The 17,657-nt window shown below is 41.0% G+C and overlaps 1 protein-coding gene across 2 annotated transcripts in view; it reads right to left on the bottom strand.

The window, feature by feature from the left end:
* Window positions 1-7,874: 7,874 nt before the first annotated feature.
* The window catches only part of SLX4 (SLX4 structure-specific endonuclease subunit), a 47,247-nt gene continuing 37,464 nt past the window's right edge, over window positions 7,875-17,657 (bottom strand). For both annotated transcript variants that reach the window (XM_089659971.1, XM_089659972.1), the window contains exon 15: window positions 7,875-8,785. In XM_089659971.1, the coding sequence (XP_089516097.1) occupies window positions 8,458-8,785 (328 nt within the window). In that variant the 3' untranslated portion in view covers window positions 7,875-8,457. The remainder of the gene's footprint in view (window positions 8,786-17,657) is intronic.

Below are 17,657 nucleotides of genomic sequence, written 5' to 3'. Positions count from 1 at the left end.
ACAACCATACCGTCCGCAGTGCAGCACCACCACCTTCCAGTTAAACCTTGGTTAACTGGGAATGTTCCCGGGCACACCATACCAACGATGGGTCCCACACCATTTTGTACCTCCAAGATAAGAACTGCCTCCAAAGACCAACCACCGCCCAGGAACCAAAATAACCCCCCCCCCCCCCCCCCAGGAGGAACACAACATTCACCAAACAGGGCGGGTGGGCGGGCGGGAGGGAAGCTCTCTCTCCCACGTCCAGCTCCCAACTGACGCCCCTCCCCAGAACACCCCACCCTAAAGTGCAGGAGACCCCACCTACACTCTCCTCTACCAACCAGATCCCCCAGCTATCCTTTACCAACTCTAAACAATCATTAACCCTCACACGTCTTCCTTCCCACTCTGGGCCTAGTCATGCCTGCCCTGCGCTAATTCTTTTCTTCTTTTATTGCTGCGGGCATTGCTTTCATGAATCCAATTCTCTTAAGAGATATTTACAGAAACAAGTGATACATAGAGTTTTGTTTTGTTTTATGTGTTTTTCCACCAACTCTATGTATCACGCACTTGTTTCTGTAAATATCTCTTACAGAGAATTGGATTCATGAATGTATCTGTTATGATTATGTGTCCCAGCTTCCACATCAGTCTGTCCACTGTCAGCATCACTGGTTGACAAAAGGCTGTCAACTACGAAGCAGACAGCATCTTTGACATCTAGAAAAAAGTGGGGTGAGGAGAGAAAAACTACGGCAAATATGCCACTCTTCTACACAGCTACAGAGACAGGCACTCTGCCTGTCTCTGTGCGCCAAGTTATAATTATTATAGAGGATTTATATAGCGCCGTTTGCTCAGCACTTTACATTATAATGGGAGACAATACACGAAACAGTACAGTAACAATACGATTCAATACACGAGGGGTTCGAGGGCCCTGCTTCTTGGAGCTTACAATCTAGGAGGGAGGGGATAGTGGTACAGGAGGAAACAACTGTGGGGGATAAAGTGGTAGGAAGAGTGGAGGAGTTCAGTAATTAGCTGAGGGCGGGGTAGGCTTCCCTGAAGAGATAGGTTTTCAGGGTGCGCCTAAAGGTGAGGAGAGTAGGTGATAGTCTGATGGATTGGGGTAGGGAGTTCCAGAGGATGGGGGAAGCCCTGGAGAAGTCCTGGAGGTGGGCATGGGAGGAGGAGACCAGAGAACTAGAGAGTAGGAGGTCTTGTGAGGAGCGGAGAGTACGTTTTGGGTGGTATTTGGATACCAGATCGGTGATGTAGTTTGGGGCAGTATTATGAACAGCTTTGTACGTCAATGTTAGCATTTTGAATTTTATCCGTAGGGCAATCGGAAGCCAGTGGAGGGATTGGCAGAGGGGGGTGGCGGATACGGAGCGGTTTGTGAGATGGATGAGTCTGGCCGCAGCATTCAAGATGGACTGAAGTGGGGATAGCCTGCGGTGAGATAAGCCGATGAGGAGGGAGTTACAGTAGTAAAGTCATGATATAATAAGGGAGTGAATGAGTTGCTTAGTGGTTTCTGGGGTTAGGAACGGACGTATTTTGGAGATGTTGCAGAGGTGAAGTCTACATGAGTTAGTCAGCGATTGGACTTGGGGCTGGCAGGACAGATTGGAGTCTAGGATGACACCTAGTACTCTGGCTTAAGGGGAGGGACTGATGATGGAGTTGTTGGTCTTGATGGAGAAGTCGGGGGGGGGGGGGCGCGTGCTGGGGTAATTAGTCTTAATTACCTCTAGTTTCATTATCTACAAATTGAAGGTACTTATTTTTTATATTAGTGCAGAGACTTTGTAAAAGTGTCGCTATTAAGAACTACCTGAATCTGCAGCATGTGTAAAGTTATAGGAACTGGCGGCAGAGATTTCCGATTCAGACGCAGGCTATTTTAAAGGGCCATATACCCTGAAAAGTGTTGTGTGTGTTTTCTTGCATTCACCTATTTCAATGCTTTATTTAATAGACCAAGAGGGAGCAAACAAGAGAAGGTCATTGTTAGGGTTTACATACACTAGAATAATACAGGTGATTCTCAAACAGAACACGAATCTCTCCCCTGGGAAAAACTCCTAAAATGAAAATGAGGTCAACTACAGCAGCAGAGGTAAATCCCATCCTCCATTCAGCTCATACACAGTACATCAGATAGGCGGTACCCCTGCAGTGGTGACATTTTGTGTGTTTAAATATATACGTGGACAGGAGTGTGCAGAGAACACGGGTTACATTCAGGAAGTCATAAACCACACAAGGAAGAAGACAGAGCTAGCTATGTGCATGAGTGATGCTCTGTTAGTCTGTGTACACCTTGGACCAGATACTCTCTCTTCATGTTTAAAAGTGATCCCTACTATCCACAGACAAGGGGATTACTCGGTTTGGTCCGTCTATGTATCACCATATATACAATATGTGCAGCGCTAGTCAATAAAGCAAAGTAAAATATAATAATGAAAAGTCACAAAAAAGCATAAAATTATAAAAAAAAGTGACAGTCTATATCAGCAATGGGCAAACTACGGCCCGGCGGACCTTTTAATCCGGCCCGCGGAGCGTGATACATTGGCTGTCAGGATGTGTGTAGGCGGGGCAGCGTGACGAACGTGAGGGGAGCTAGGCTCCTCTCACAGTCCGCCCTGAAGACCGGAACGGCGCGGGAACACGGCGAGAGGAACGCGCGGAGCAAAGGTAAGTGAATTGACACAGGGGTGACTTGGCTTACTACTTGGGGATGAATTACTATATGGGGGATGAATTACTATATGGGGGATGAATTACTATGCTTACTATGGGGGAATATTACTATACTTACTATAAATGACACATACACATCATTCATCTACTCTTGGTCCGGCCCCCGGGTCCAATATATGAACCCATTGCGGCCCTCAAGTCAAAAAGTTTGCCCACCCTTGGTCTATATGGTATCGTGTAATATGACTTCAAAACAATGGTGGTGCTCCTTGAGGTAAGGTAAAAATTGCGCACTCACTCACTTTCTGGTGAGTGCGCAATTTTTACCTTACCTCAAGAAGCACCACCATTGGATTGAAGTCATATTAGACGATACCATACAGACTGTCACTTTTTTATAATTTTAAGCTATTTGTGACTTTTCATTATTATATTTAACTTTGCTTTATTGACTAGCGCTGCACATATTGTATATGTTTTAACGAGGTTTCTTTTGGTTTCCTTGGGTGTTCAGCTGCTTATTATTAGAGCACTCACTTTTATTACTTTTTTTGTACTCCGAATTTATGTATCACCATAAAGTGGATCCTTACCAATCTCGTGCATGTCCCTATTGTTATTGTATCTAAAGCCATGCTATGTCTATCATTCTTTTAATTTAACCTGGTAATCCTGCATATAACACACTTCATGTCCCTTTGTATCTACACTTAGGCCTCTTTCATATGGGACTAGCTATTGATCTGTGGTGAATAGCGTTGTCAGCAGAGGCTGGCCCACAGTTAGTAGGCTATTTGGAGGGAATGCCATCTCCTGAACACTTGCTTGAAGAAGGAACTCACTCTAAAATCCTACTTCACCCTGCTGCAACTGCATCCATTGGATGTAGTTGTGGTGTGGCCCATTGACCTCTTGGAGTACAGTGGCAGGCAGCCACGGAAATGGGTAAAGGGTTGCCCAGCCCTCACCTCAACTGGCTGACAGTGCCCATGTGAAAGGGGCCTTACTCCTCCACTGTATTCATGAACACGGTTGTCATAGCAAACTGGACTATGCCTGCCTTTGTTCATCTTTATTAAATGGTAGTTGATAGGATTAGGGCTGATGCAAATTGGCATCATTAAAATATGCCCATCAATGCTATATCCTGCTGCCAGGGCATGGTAGAAAGATCCTGCGTGAAAATGTTGTCACAGTAAATGTTTCCGTAATGTTTACATGCATACATCTGTACAGTGCAAATGGGTACAATTGGTTGCCAGACTGTTAAACTCGAGCTACATGCATCCTAGCAACAAAGGATGCATGTCAGCCCTAACCCTAGGTTCACACCATTTGTTCCTTCACGCAGAACCTGGAACTGACTGCGCTGGTGTACCGGGTCCATTTGAATAAATGGAAATCGCTTTGCATGCATTTCTGATGATGAATAAAGGCTCTGGACATCATCTGGATATGGAAGTAAAAAAATGCTTCGAAACGCAAACGCTTATAAACGTGGTTAGCCGCGTTTACAAGCGTTTGAAACGCTGATAAAATCTACTCCTGAACGCAAGTTTGGTCCGTACCAAAAAATTACTGTAAACGACGATGTGTACATGGACACATAGGAGAACGTTACGGAGAGTTCAGGGGCTGCTGACAAAAACGCAGAAAAGCTCCTGAACGTTAGTTTAGCAGCTGCAGTGTACAGGAGCCCTTTCATTGCAATAGTGCTGTGGCCCTACAGACTCACTGCTCGGAGGTTCAGCAGTCTTTCTTCTGTTTTGAATGGCCCCATAGCATTTAACCCTCATCCTGTGAGCCCAAGGTGTGAATGAAGGACCTGCCTGTTGTGGGTACATCTTCAAGCTTTCAACGGGCTCACAGGAGAGTGCTGTTAGGGTCAGGCTTTTCTGCAGCATTCAGAACCCAAACACCAGCAAGTACAGAAGAGTACCCACACATCAAGACTGTGGCAAATCAATCAGACTGAAGACTCATGGAAAAAAAGTATTCAAAGGGTTGCTTTATAGGCTTCAACAGTACTCCACAAAACATGGTAAATGCTTTGCAGATGCTTGCTGAAGATAATGCTCTTTCCAAGCCAAGATTAAAATACAGATTATCATAAAAATATGGGGGCTCTCATTGTTGGATTTCAGATTCTCTTTAAGCTTAGGTTCATACTAACGCGGTGCTAGTTAAATTCATTTCTTAGTGCGATTTCAGGAGCAGCGCCAGTGCGAGTTGGTACTGGAATCTCCTAGAGCCCATAGCATGCAGCTTCCAAGTCTTTGGAGTTACAAATCGCAGCGCATTAAACTTGCACAGCACCCTTTTTCAAATCACATCAGATTTGAAACCCGTACTGTATATGTGAACAGCTTCCATAGAAACTCATGTTCTTTCACTTGTCATGTGATGCCATACTTACTGGTAGGGAGATTGTCACCAGCACAGCGAGGATCACCAATATGGGTCCAAAAGTTTTAATGAACGATCACATAGTTACAGCAAGGCAATGTTTCGGAGTCTCGCAGGACCCCTTCATCAGGTCACATGCCTGATGAAGGTGTCCTGCGAGACATGTGAAACTATGTGATTGTTCATTAAAACTTTTGGACCCATATTGGTGTTCCTCGGTGTGCTGGTGACAATATCCCTTGCGGATTCTGTTCGGTTCCAGCCGACGATTGCTGCAGCACCCACTTACACACAGCCATTTTTAATGCAGGAACATGTGCGTTTGGATTGTACACTTGCCCATACTTACTGGAACGCATTCAAAATCACATCAGTGTGAACCAGGGCTTAATGATAACGTTTTCATGTTATCAAATATATAGGTTTTAGGAATTTACCAGAACGGGAAATAACTGAGATAAAGTTCTTTTTTAAAAAATGAGACATTTTCCTACCCATGGCTGACTTCCTGTCCTTTAATTCCCTTCAAGAATACTAAATATAATCTTGGATAATGTCAGCATAGCTGTTAAAAGAAAACTGCACATCACTTGGTGAGAAATTTAAACTCTGTTCCCGTTATACAAAAATGTTTGACAGGAAGCTAAATCTGAATTTAAAAAAAGTGGCAGTTTATTTTTTTTTTCCAATCATTCTAACAAGGCTTCTAGACACCAAAATAGAAACATAGAAAGGAATTAGGAATTTCAAGGAAAATGCTGTACATAATTTATTGTGAGCACAACCTAATTTACAAGAGACCAGAATGGTTTGGCTCAGGCACCCAAGGACAGTCATACACTGTATCCCCTGATAATCATCCCCTAAGACTTAAAGCTAAATAAGATCTGGGTAAAATAAAGGTTTATTGGGTGCATCTCCGCAATACATGAACATTTTCCCATGTTTTAAATGCTGCAACTACATATTAATACCTGGATATGCCAGAATTCCAGTATGCGCCTAACTTCCTGTAGTAGGCTATTAACTGATGCATTAAAATCCTAGTTGTTAACCCTGTCGCACCACATAGCACCTACCTATCTTATGGAGATGAGGAGATGGGGCGGTGATCTGTAGTCTAACAGTAGTGACCTGGGCAGGGCTGGCAACACTGCTTGGAATTTTAGTGCAGCAGAGGCAGCATTTCAGCTCACACAGGAAGTAAAGAACTGCATTTCTTACAGATTAATATGCATTTTTCTGTAGGGGTTTTAAAGTGGTTGTTCAGTCTGGGAAAAAAAAGAAGTAAACGTCAGCAGCTACAAATATTGTAGCTGCTGATTTTTAATAAAAGGACAATTTGAAAAGAAAAAGTGTAGAGCTAAGCTAATAATATAAATATTATAAATAAATCATACAAGTGATTTTTGTGATTTATTTAAAGGCAGATCTACTCCTTTTGGGTGAAATTCCGCTTTAAGACAAAAACATGGGGAAATACGTAGTACTGCTGAGATTACAGACATACACTTTAAAGGTTCATTGATCCAAGGAGCAGGGCCCTCGAACCCCTCGTGTATCGTATGGTATTGTTACTGTACTGTCTCCCACTATAATGTACAGCGCTGAGCAAACTATTGGCACTATATAAGTACTGTATTATAATAATAATAATAATAAATCATATTTGTGTTCTGCTGAAGTACAACCAGTTGTTCTAACATTCATATTTATTACATATAAAATCCAAAACAAAAAACAGCCATCACATTTTTTCTTCTTAAAAATTAATTTACAGAGTTTGATAGACAATTACATTATATATTTACATTGAAGGAATAACCCTTCTGTCTTAAAATGTCAGTCTACCTAAAACTGTAATTCCTGGTTAGATGATGAACTGAATTAATCTGACTGATTCCTTATATCTCTCTGGGATTTTGCGGCAAAATCTCAGCACTTGAGTTTCAAGCTCCGCCCACCTTCTACAACCATAATGAGAGTGTTTCCCTCTCTCTTTTGGATTTTTCATTTATTTCACATTATGAAGAGTACCACAGACACATATAGATGACTATTGACAAGAGCCAGGCGCTGTGGAGTTTGTAATCATATAAAAACACCTTATATGGAGGTGTGCCTTTAATAAAACATCACAGGGTAAATACGGTAAATGCACAAGCCTGTGGCTTTAAGACGCCAGGTATCCAGATGGACGGCCCGTCCGCTCAGAGGGAAGCTGTGGAGGAGATGAACGCCTGTCAAGCAGGGACCACGTGGTCACGACGTCCCGAGTGACGTCACCACGTTGTCAGGGAGACGGATGGGAGGAACCCACGCTGAAGCCAACGCTTAGGAGGAGGAGGCCGGTTGCCGGGACATGTTTCGCGCGCTTGCGCTTTTTCAAGCAACCATCCTCCTTCTGCTAAGCTGCGGCTTCAGCGTGGGTTCCTCCCCTCCATCTCCCTGAAATAGCAGTGACGTCACCCAGGATGCCGGGACGTCGTGACCATGTGGTCCCTGCTTGACAGGCGTTCATCTCCTCCACAGCACCCCTTTGAGAGGACGGGCCGTCCATCTGGATATAATCATATAATATAACCTTTTTGTGATATAATAATACAATTAGACCCTAAAGTGTCATATAAAATCTCAGAAATCCCCAAAAAAGTGTCCCAAAAAAAAAGTCCAAAGAAAAGTCCAGTGTTCAAATAGGTCCAAATCTGGGACCTATTTGAACACCTGGACTTTTCTTTAAGACACTTTTTTGGGGATTTCTGAGATTTTATATGACACTTTAGGGTCTAATTGTATTATTATATCACAAAAAGGTTATATTATATGATTATTGCACTTTCTAGGGAGAAAGTATGACTTTTTGAGGGGTTTGAAGTGGAGGAGGTTATATATTTATTCGTCCATCTGGATACCTGGCGTCTTAAATCCACAGGCTTGTGCACTTACCGTATTTACCCTGTGATGTTTTATTAAAGGCACACCTCCATATAAGGTGTTTTTATATGATTACAAACTCCACAGCGCCTGGCTCTTGTCAATATTCCTGGATACACGTATGTGTTTTACTATGGCAGCAGTGGTTTTACATTACTGATGACAGCTGACATTTTTCACTGTTTCCTTTGGGGCATGTCTGTGCGCTTATGACTACAGTGTACATATAGATGACTGTAGCAGCAGTAATTCTCCATTATATTAAATGTAGAGAAGAATTGAGACTTTGGTCAGAGATCTGGTCGCTGGAACCCTTAAGAAATATATATGAAGTAAAATGGTGATTAGGTACACAAGTGTCCACCCATAGCTAACCTATCGGTTTTTGGAGGGCGGACCCTTTAAAACAACTCAATATCGTTTTCCTGCTTTCCTCCTTCCGCGACTCTTCTTTTCTTTCCGTGTTGTTGCAGTTGTAAAAGTTATACAGTGCGCATCGAGAAAGTCCAATAGCTTCCCAGCAGCTATCTTAATCCCATTCTGTTTAAGTTCGGAGTGAAGGGCTGCCAGGTCCAGAGGCTGGTAGAGCAAGATACGTTTATGTAAATCAGGGTGATCTTCTATAAACTTTCTCACTGCCTCGGCTGTCAGTGCCTCTTTGTTGGCTGCTTGAGAAGCTGGCAACAACTCCTCATCGTCTTCATCTGCAAATGCGGTTTCAAACTCATTGGTGTTGGAACTGTAGAGAGAGGTGGTACATTTTACAAACCAACAATGGCCTATGTATTAACATAATAGAGGGAAAAATTTACAAAAAGGAAAAGCAACTTCTGGCCCTCTAGCAGCCTTAAAAAACTGTCATTTGTATTTTTTTAATACTCTGCAAAAAAGATATTATTTGGTGTTCTGGGTGCAGAGATCTCTCTTGATCTACACAGGTTCACGAGTCTAATGGGCTGCTGCTTCTTGAAAAAAGTAGAAAATACCCTTCAGGACACAGTGACAGTGTCTCTGCATGTGAACTGCTTCCCGTCCCCTTAACCACTTCCAGACCGGACACTTTTACCCCCTTCCTGTCCAGGCCAATTTTCAGCTTTCAGCGCTATCAAACTGTGAATGACAATTGCGCGGTCATGCAACACTGTACCCAAATGAATTTTTTACCATTTTTTTGAGACAGATAAAGCTTTATTTTGGTGGTATTTATTCACTGCTGGGATTTTTATTTTTTTTGCTATGTAAATGAAAAACTGTTTTTTTTTTATAAAATTTTGCAAATAAATAATATTTCATCATAAATCTTGGCCAAAATTTATTCCGTTATCTTTTTAGTAAAAAAAAAAATCCAAATTAGTTTATAACCAAAAATTATAATTTTTAAACATTTTGTTTTACATTTTTATATTATTTATTTTATTTTTTTTTACATACTGTCACCCTAGCAGTACAGTGTCACCATGGTGACACTGTACTACTTGTGGGGGGTGATGAAGATTTTTTTTTTTCACACTGATTCATCCATATAGGATGTAAAAGCAATCATTTCTCTTTCTCTCTGTCTGCATTCTTGCAGCCATTGAGAAATACTGAGTGAGCTGTGATTGGTCACAGCTTGTCACATGGTACAAGGCTGTTGTGAATAGCCTTGTACCATGTGACCTCTGTGATCATTCACAGATTTCACACGTAGTAAGCAATGATGTCACAAGTGACATCTTGCTTACTACTTTGCATGTGATCACTGATTGGCCAATCAGTGATCACATGATCGGGACCTCGTACAGAGGTCCCGTCCAACGATCGGTATTTCACTGTGTCCGGAGGACACAGCGGGCACTGGATCGCGGTGCTGCGCGCTCCCAGGGAGCGCGCACAAGCAGGGTGCGGGGAGGCCGTTTATAAACAGCCATCCGACCCTGCAGTGCCACCGTCCAGCCGTTTATATGCAACGGCCAGTCGGGAAGTGGTTAAAGCAGTATAAACCCCAAAAGCAAACATTTATTATATGCAGTTTACCAATTCTTAAAGGTGATGGCTGCATTAGTTTCTTTTATGGGATTTCCTTCCTTTATTTTAAACTGGTGATCCTCACTTTGTGGCTGCAGTAGGAATTAGCACCCACCGAACGTGACCCATTGAAGTGAATGGGGTTGCTCTGGAAGCACCCTGCAACTGCGTGTCTTGAGCTAGTGTGAGTTTCAAGGGGTTAAAGCAGACAGTGAGGAGGCGATACAAAGCCTCCTCACCGCCTGTCAAATGCTCTCTGAACAGTGTTCAAAAGGCAGATTGCTCTTCAGAGAGGAAAGCATGCATCAACAAGGCCTTCATGTGTCATCTGTCTGATGGATAACTTTTCAGCATCTACCAAAGACTCAAACATGAGTTTTGATTGGACTCACCCCTTAAGAGGTAAGTAAACCTTCACAGTTTTAAGCCTATACAGATAATAGACCATTTTCTCTGAAAATATACAAATAAAGGCTTAAAGCTAATAATTTCACCTGTCGACAAAATGTCATTTTGTTACAGTTACATTTAAGCTGTTTCGTGTATTCTGTGAATGTGCCTCACTCAGTAGGAGTAAAGCGCCACGTAAATACTATTCTTACCCCACAGTAAGCTCTGAATCAAGACAGCTGAGCGACAGATGTGACAAGTTCAACATTCTGCCTAATTATGATACATAGAGAGTGTGGTACGGACTGAGGAGGATGAGGACACCAAGGACACTGCAAAGATTCTGATCACTGTGGAAGTGACGCTCAAGCTAAACTCCATTTGCTAATTTGCATACCTGAATCATATTTATAATTTTGCTGTTATTTCTTATTTGTTACATTGGTTTTAATAAAAACCCTGCTTTGTTTTTACTATAGGCTGAAATATGTAAAAAAAGGAAACATTGTTTTGTTTATATTTAATTCACTATTATTTTTATACTGTAATTGTATCTGATAGTTGTAGTATTAAAAAGAGGAACACTGCCATCGTCCTGCTGCAAGCCATCAGGACAATCAGTAACATATTGATCACATGATCGGGAACCACTCTGATTGTTTTACAATCCGTAGTGGGGCTGACTGAACCCAATAATGGCAGACAGATCTGCTAGGTATTTGTCAAAGGAGGACAAGGATTAAAGGTTTTTTCTGCACTGTAGGGGAGCAATCTTCCACAGGTTGTGGTAATTAAATGGGTTAAAGATTTGAAATATTTTACTATTTTGGTACATTTTGGCAGGCTGTACAGACTAGCTTCAAAGACCTTTTGGGGATTTTGACAGAGAATTCTTCCAATGCGCCTTTCTTAACAGCTTAAGGCCACCATACAAAGCTGGAATTTAACTCACTGCCCATGTGGGTGGAGCGGAGAACACTGGTGAACAAATTATGCTGCTGTAACTCTCAAGGTTTGCAAACAATTCAGTGGTTAATGTAAGACATCAGCCATTAACAAACCACAAAATTCTAGTTTGGCGTTTACTGGTCCACTGGCATGTTCAGAAGTTCTGGATAAATGTTATTTATTTACTATGATCAGGTCTAAAACATGCTGGGTAAATATGTAACATTGCATATGAATTCATGTAGGTTAAGATTCAACCAGCAGGTGGAGCTTTTAGTCCCATTTCAAGTTCTCTCCTTTGAAAAAAAAAAACAACCTACTGGTTACAGAGCTCAGTAGCTGCTGAAATGTACACACAAGTCAGTGAGTCAGAACTGTAAACTACTAATTTGCTTTGTGTCATGGATTTACCTTTTACTATAGGATTAACACATTACAGTTTCCTTTTTATGAATTACAGATAAATAAGTAAATGATAACACAAAAAAATAAAAAAAAGGTGCAGAAGTGCAAATAATTTGCAATGTCTACCTTGCTATGGCAGATCTATAGGAAGCATACAGGAAAATCTAAGCATCTGAACCTGCCTGCAAAAGTTAACCACAATTTAAACCTTGAAGAGAAAACGTTGGCCACCGTTGGGCAAATTTGTCACAGCACTGGTGAAGAAAGGTGGTCTTTGGTCATGCATGGAAAATCTCTTCCAGACACAGGTTAGTGGTGAGACCTGAGCAACCTTGCAATGTTTCTCCCTGACTCCAACCTACAAATGAAATCACGTTTTCCTTCTCATTGGAGAAGAGACAATATTATTAGTTCATCAATAGGCTCAGTTTACTAGCTGTTTTTCTATTGTTCAGTCTTTATGTTCTTGAAGCTGAACATGACATAGTATGTATCTCTAAAGGCTCACTGTTCAAAGCTGTTATTTAGCCTGCTCTATAAGTGGTGTTGTTTTGCTAATACTAATGGTAGCATTATTTTGTAATAAAACTATTAGAAATGTGAGTTCACAAAAATATTGTACATATTATACCTCCTTGAAATAACACTAGCTGCACAAATAATATTTTTTGAGAAAATAAGGGTGTCAAACAGTTAAAGTGTATCTATGCTCAAAATGTACAATCATATATTCATTTCCACATTGTATTTCAATTATTTCCAGCCTACACCTATTAACCCGAGTGATCTTGAAGTTTTTAAACTTGCTTTGTGAAGATCCCCACACACTTACTTCCCTAAATCCTGTGACACGTAAACACTATGTCCTGTGAGTAGCAGGGTGGATAAAAATCAATGATTTTTAAAAAAAAAAATAAAAATTTAAAGCGGATTTTTTGATTTAAATCGGATTTTTTTGATTTAAATCGGATTTTTTTGATTTAAATCGGATTTTTTTGATTTAAATCAGATTTTTTTGATTTAAATCAGATTTTTTTTATTTAAATCAGATTTTTTTTATTTAAAATCGGATTTTTTTGAATAAAATGCTTTTTGAGGAAAATATATTACCATCCAAAGGTAATTCCATCATGAAATAAAGATTAGTTTTTTAATTATGTAGAATAAGGCTGTATATGTTTAATATTTTTGGTAAATAAATTCCATGAATCCATTCACAATGTCATGCTCTTCCAGAGGTTTTTGTAAGATTATTGGGCAGTTTCTCTGCCTACAAGATATTATCACAGATGTTCGGTTTACTTTTGCAGTTCTCAAAACTGAATTTGACTCAGCGGAGATCACATGCCTCTTCTTCACAGCAAAAATGTTATAACATGAACAGAGTTAAGAAAAAGACCTTCATCCTAACTTCTACAAACCTATGAATACAGAATCAACCCCTTCAGTGCTAAGTGTCAAGAAGTTCAGTGAATAGAATAGAAACAATATTTTTCTGATTGTTTGGAGTGGAATAGATCTGCACAAGAAGAAAGTGAAACTAAGTGTGAGGAGGAAGGGGCTGACAGTCTAAGTTTCTTAAAATATATATATTTTGTTTAGCCAAATTAGTTAACAAACATGGATGTTTAAGCAAATCACATATGCTGGAATGTTATTGTTTCAGTTGAATAAATCTATTTAAATTGTTATTAAGGTAATGATTATTTTTCTCCTTCCTAAGTACAACAGAAAAGTTGTCCAAATATGAATGATTAACCTATTAAACTGGGGATAAAAAAACTAATATGAAAAGTTGTTATTCTAAAAATCTTCATCTACTTGCATATTAAAGTTATACCAGCAAGAATTAGTCTTTATGTAGAAAACTAGGATTTAAATCAAGCCTTACTGACTAGTGATTTAAATCAGTTTGATTTAAATCAAATCCACCCTGGTGAGTAGGCACTGCTGTGTCACACATTTTACAAAGCCTGCCTACAGAGGTGCTGAAAGGAGGGGTTGGAGGATGTGGAGTCAGTACAAGAATCACTGCTTGTAGGCAGCACGGTACCATGGGATATGTAATCCTTAGAAATTGAAAGTAAACAGCAGGGAAGAAGATGCAAAGCATGCTGGTAATCCAGGAAGTTTTGGAAAGAGATGGACAGCGGATGGGCAGAACTCACAAAATTAAAAGAGAGTTTTCAAGAAAGTTTATACTGAAGTGTCAAATATAACTATTGTTTGTATTGATGTTACAATGCTGATGTTATAAAATGAAAGTGTATGCTGTAATCATAAATGGCCTATAATTTCCTGGAAAATATAACATGATATTTATGTTTGTGAACGGAATACATATAGTAAATACTGAAAACTCATTCAAAATAACTAAGCCTATTTAAAATATTTCTTTGCGAATGTACTCAATAAAAACGAGTTAAAAAAAATAACTAAGCCTAATATCTGGTGTCTATTACAGTTTTCTTTTTAGCCTATTTGTCTCTAATATATTGCTTGCAGATATCAGGCTGTGTAAGACTAGACCAATTACACCTGGCCTCAGGCACTGTCTTTCATTTTCAGTGTCCGATAGACTTTTGGCAACCTCTGACCCTTGGGTTAAACTATCAGTTTCTGAAGAAGTAAGTAAAGAAAAATAGCCAAACGTACAGTGAAGTACATAAATATTTGATCCCCTGCTGATTTTGAATATTTGCCCACTCACAAAGAAATGATCAGTCTAAAAATCGAATGGTAGGTGTATAGTAACACTGAGACAGAATAGCAACAAAGAAATGCATGTCTAACAAATGATGCACTGATTTGCATGTTCATGAGGGAAATAAGTATTTGATCCCCTATCATTCAGCAGGATTTCTGGCTACCAGGTGTCTTTCATACAGGTAACAAGCTGAGATTAGAAGCAGTCTCTTAAAGGGAGTGCTGCTAATCTCATTTTGTTACCTGTATAAAAGACACCTGTCCACAGGAGCAATCAAACAATCAGATTCCAAACTCTCCACCATGGCAAAGACCAAAGAGCTGTCCAAGGATGTCAGGGACAAGATTGCAGACCTACACAAGGCTGGACTGGGCTACAAAACTATCGCCAAGCATCCTGGTAAGAAGGTGACAACAGTTGGTGCAATCATTCGTAAATGGAAGAAACACAAAACAACTGTCAGTCTCCCTAGGTCTGGTGTACCATGCAAGATCTCATCTCATGGAGTGTCAATGATCATGAGAACAGTGAGGAATCATCCCAGAACTACACGTGAGGATCCTGTCAATGATCTCCAGGCAGCTGGGACCACAGTCACCAAGAAAACAATTGGTAACACACTACGCAGACAAGGACTGAAATCCGGCAGTGCCCCCAAGGTCCCTCTGCTCAAGAAAGCACATGTCCAGGCCCGTCTGAAGTTTGCCACTGAACATCTGAATGATGCAGAGGAGGACTGGTTGAAAGTGTTGTGGTTGTGGTGTAGATGAGACCAAAATCGAGCTCTTTGGCATCAACTCAACTCACTGTTTGGAGGAGAAATGCTGCCTATGACTCCAAGAACACCATCCCAACTGTCAAACATGGTGGTGGAAACATTCTGCTTTTGGGGTGTTTCTCTGCTAAGGGGACAGGACAACTGCACCGCATCAAAGGGATGATGGACGGGGCAATGTACTGTCAAATCTTGGGTGAGAACCTTCTTCCCTCAGCCAGGGCAATGAAAATGTGTCATGGATCGGTGTTCCAGCATGACAATAACCCAAAACAGACGGCCAAGGCAACAAAGGAGTGGCTCAAGAAGAAGCACATTAAGGTCCTGGAGTGGCCTAGCCAGTCTCCAGACCTTAATCCAACTGAAAATCTGTGGAGGGAGCTGAAAGTTCGAGTTGCCAAACGTCAGCCACCAAACCTTGAGGAGTGGGCCAAAATCCCTCCTGAGGTGTGTGCAAACCTGGTGGCCAACTACAGGAAGCGTCTGACCTCTGTGATTGCCAACAAGGGATTTGCCAAGTACTAGGTCATGTTTTTTGAAGGGGATCAAATACTTATTTCCCTCATGAACATGGAAAACAGTGCATCATTTGTTAGACATGCATTTCTTTTGAATTTTTTGTTGCTACTCTGTCTCTCAGTGTCACAATACACCTACCATTCGATTTTTAGACTGGTCATTTCTTTGTGAGTGAACATTCAAAATCAGCAGGGGATCAAATACTTATTTCCTTCATTGTATGTCTTTCTGAAAGTAGAATTTCGTGCTTCAGGGCCCCCAGAAGCTCTTGTACAGCATGTTTGCACATTATAGCACACTTAGCTCATAAAGTGCCCTCCCCTCCAGGGTTGTATGATGTTTGCGCTCCACTCGTAACGCCTGCTTTTTCCATATCCACATTTCTTTATTCTCTAGACAGGGAGGAGGTAATTCCTGCACATGCACATGGAAGTTACTTTGTCCTGACATGGCACACTGTTAGCTGGGCATGCACAGCACAGTGTGCAACCACAGTATCTGTATATTGACCTGATGATGTGCATGTAAGTGTACAATAGGAAAATCATTTCTAGCAGGTAGGGGGAAAGCTTTAATGGCAGAAGAGATATCTGCTAGCCAAGATATGGAATCTTTTCCTTTTTCTTTTTTTTTTGCATTATGCTGCCACCTAGAGGCACAGCAAGGGTACCTATGTATTCTAGAAATACATTTGGTACCGGCACCGAAAAAGGTACACTCCATGTGAATGTATTTTAATACTATAGCTTGAATTAGGCCTCGTGAGCACTGGATGTTTGGCCATCTCTCCTAGACACCTTACCTCCTGGCAGCAGCGTTTTGACAGAAAAAAAATGCTTGATGCTTATAAATGTGCTTAGGCATGTTTAGGTGTATTCAGGCGCGTCAATCACTTGGGCATTAATTCATTTAATTGGTCAGAATAATAATTTATTTTGGTTATGGAAATGAATTAATGCTCAAATGCTAAACACACGTTTACACACGCTACTGCTCCAGGACGTGCTGGCTGTGGGTTTTTTTTTTTCCTCTAAACGCCTATGTGTGCATGGACACATAGGTTGACATGTAGGGGCATTCAGAGGCAGAAAAAAAAAACCCATGAAGCCCCTGTTGCAAACGTGCGCTCCAGAGACTGACACAGTCTGCCATTTTGTTAAGAGTAGCCATGTTATTCCCTCATTCTTCCCCCCCCCCTCACTCTGAGAGGCACAGTGACAGATGTGTGTGTTTTAAAAGTGTCACAGGCCAGATCCCAGCAGGGAGCCATGAGGTGCCTCACTGTCCCAAGACCCTGTGCCATCTCACACCTCCTAAGAGATAAGGCAAGCTTTCTCAAGAGTTGAAAGAGATTCCGACCTCATAAACCTAGCTCAGCATAGGTGATAGAATCAGATAAACACTTCTCAAATCCATTTCTACCCTATTTCTCATATCTTGAAATATGAGAGGCTTACATAAAAACCAGACATACCGTCAGATTGGCTAGGAGGAGCCGAATAGTTTGATGGGTCACTCGACTTGTCTCGCATACACAGGAAAGCAAAAAAATAGATCTCGGGAACCGTTTAGCCTACACTTTCATAATTCATATCTAATCAATCCTCAAACTTATCTGCTTAATAATCTACCCGCGGGTGGGATGTCACTTGTGCATAGGAAAAGTTATGAGCCCAAATATGTACACAAGATTTTGGCTCTAGTTTAGGTCGCCACCCAGACCTCCACACCTACACGAGGTATTGGTCCGTGGCGTCAGAGACACCCCCTGCTGGGGACTTTAAAACAGGCTGTCAGGCCTAAGAGAAGTAAAGTTGAAGACATCTCCCATTTTTTCCATCGTAACATAGGGAGATCAAA

This window comes from Staurois parvus, unplaced genomic scaffold (assembly GCF_062004578.1).
Source record: "Staurois parvus isolate SC_StPar_1 unplaced genomic scaffold, SC_StPar_1.0 ptg001193l, whole genome shotgun sequence".
NCBI classification, from domain to species: domain Eukaryota; kingdom Metazoa; phylum Chordata; class Amphibia; order Anura; family Ranidae; genus Staurois; species Staurois parvus.
Note: the sequence above shows the minus strand (reverse complement) of the source record. Positions and strands in the feature narration are given on the sequence as shown.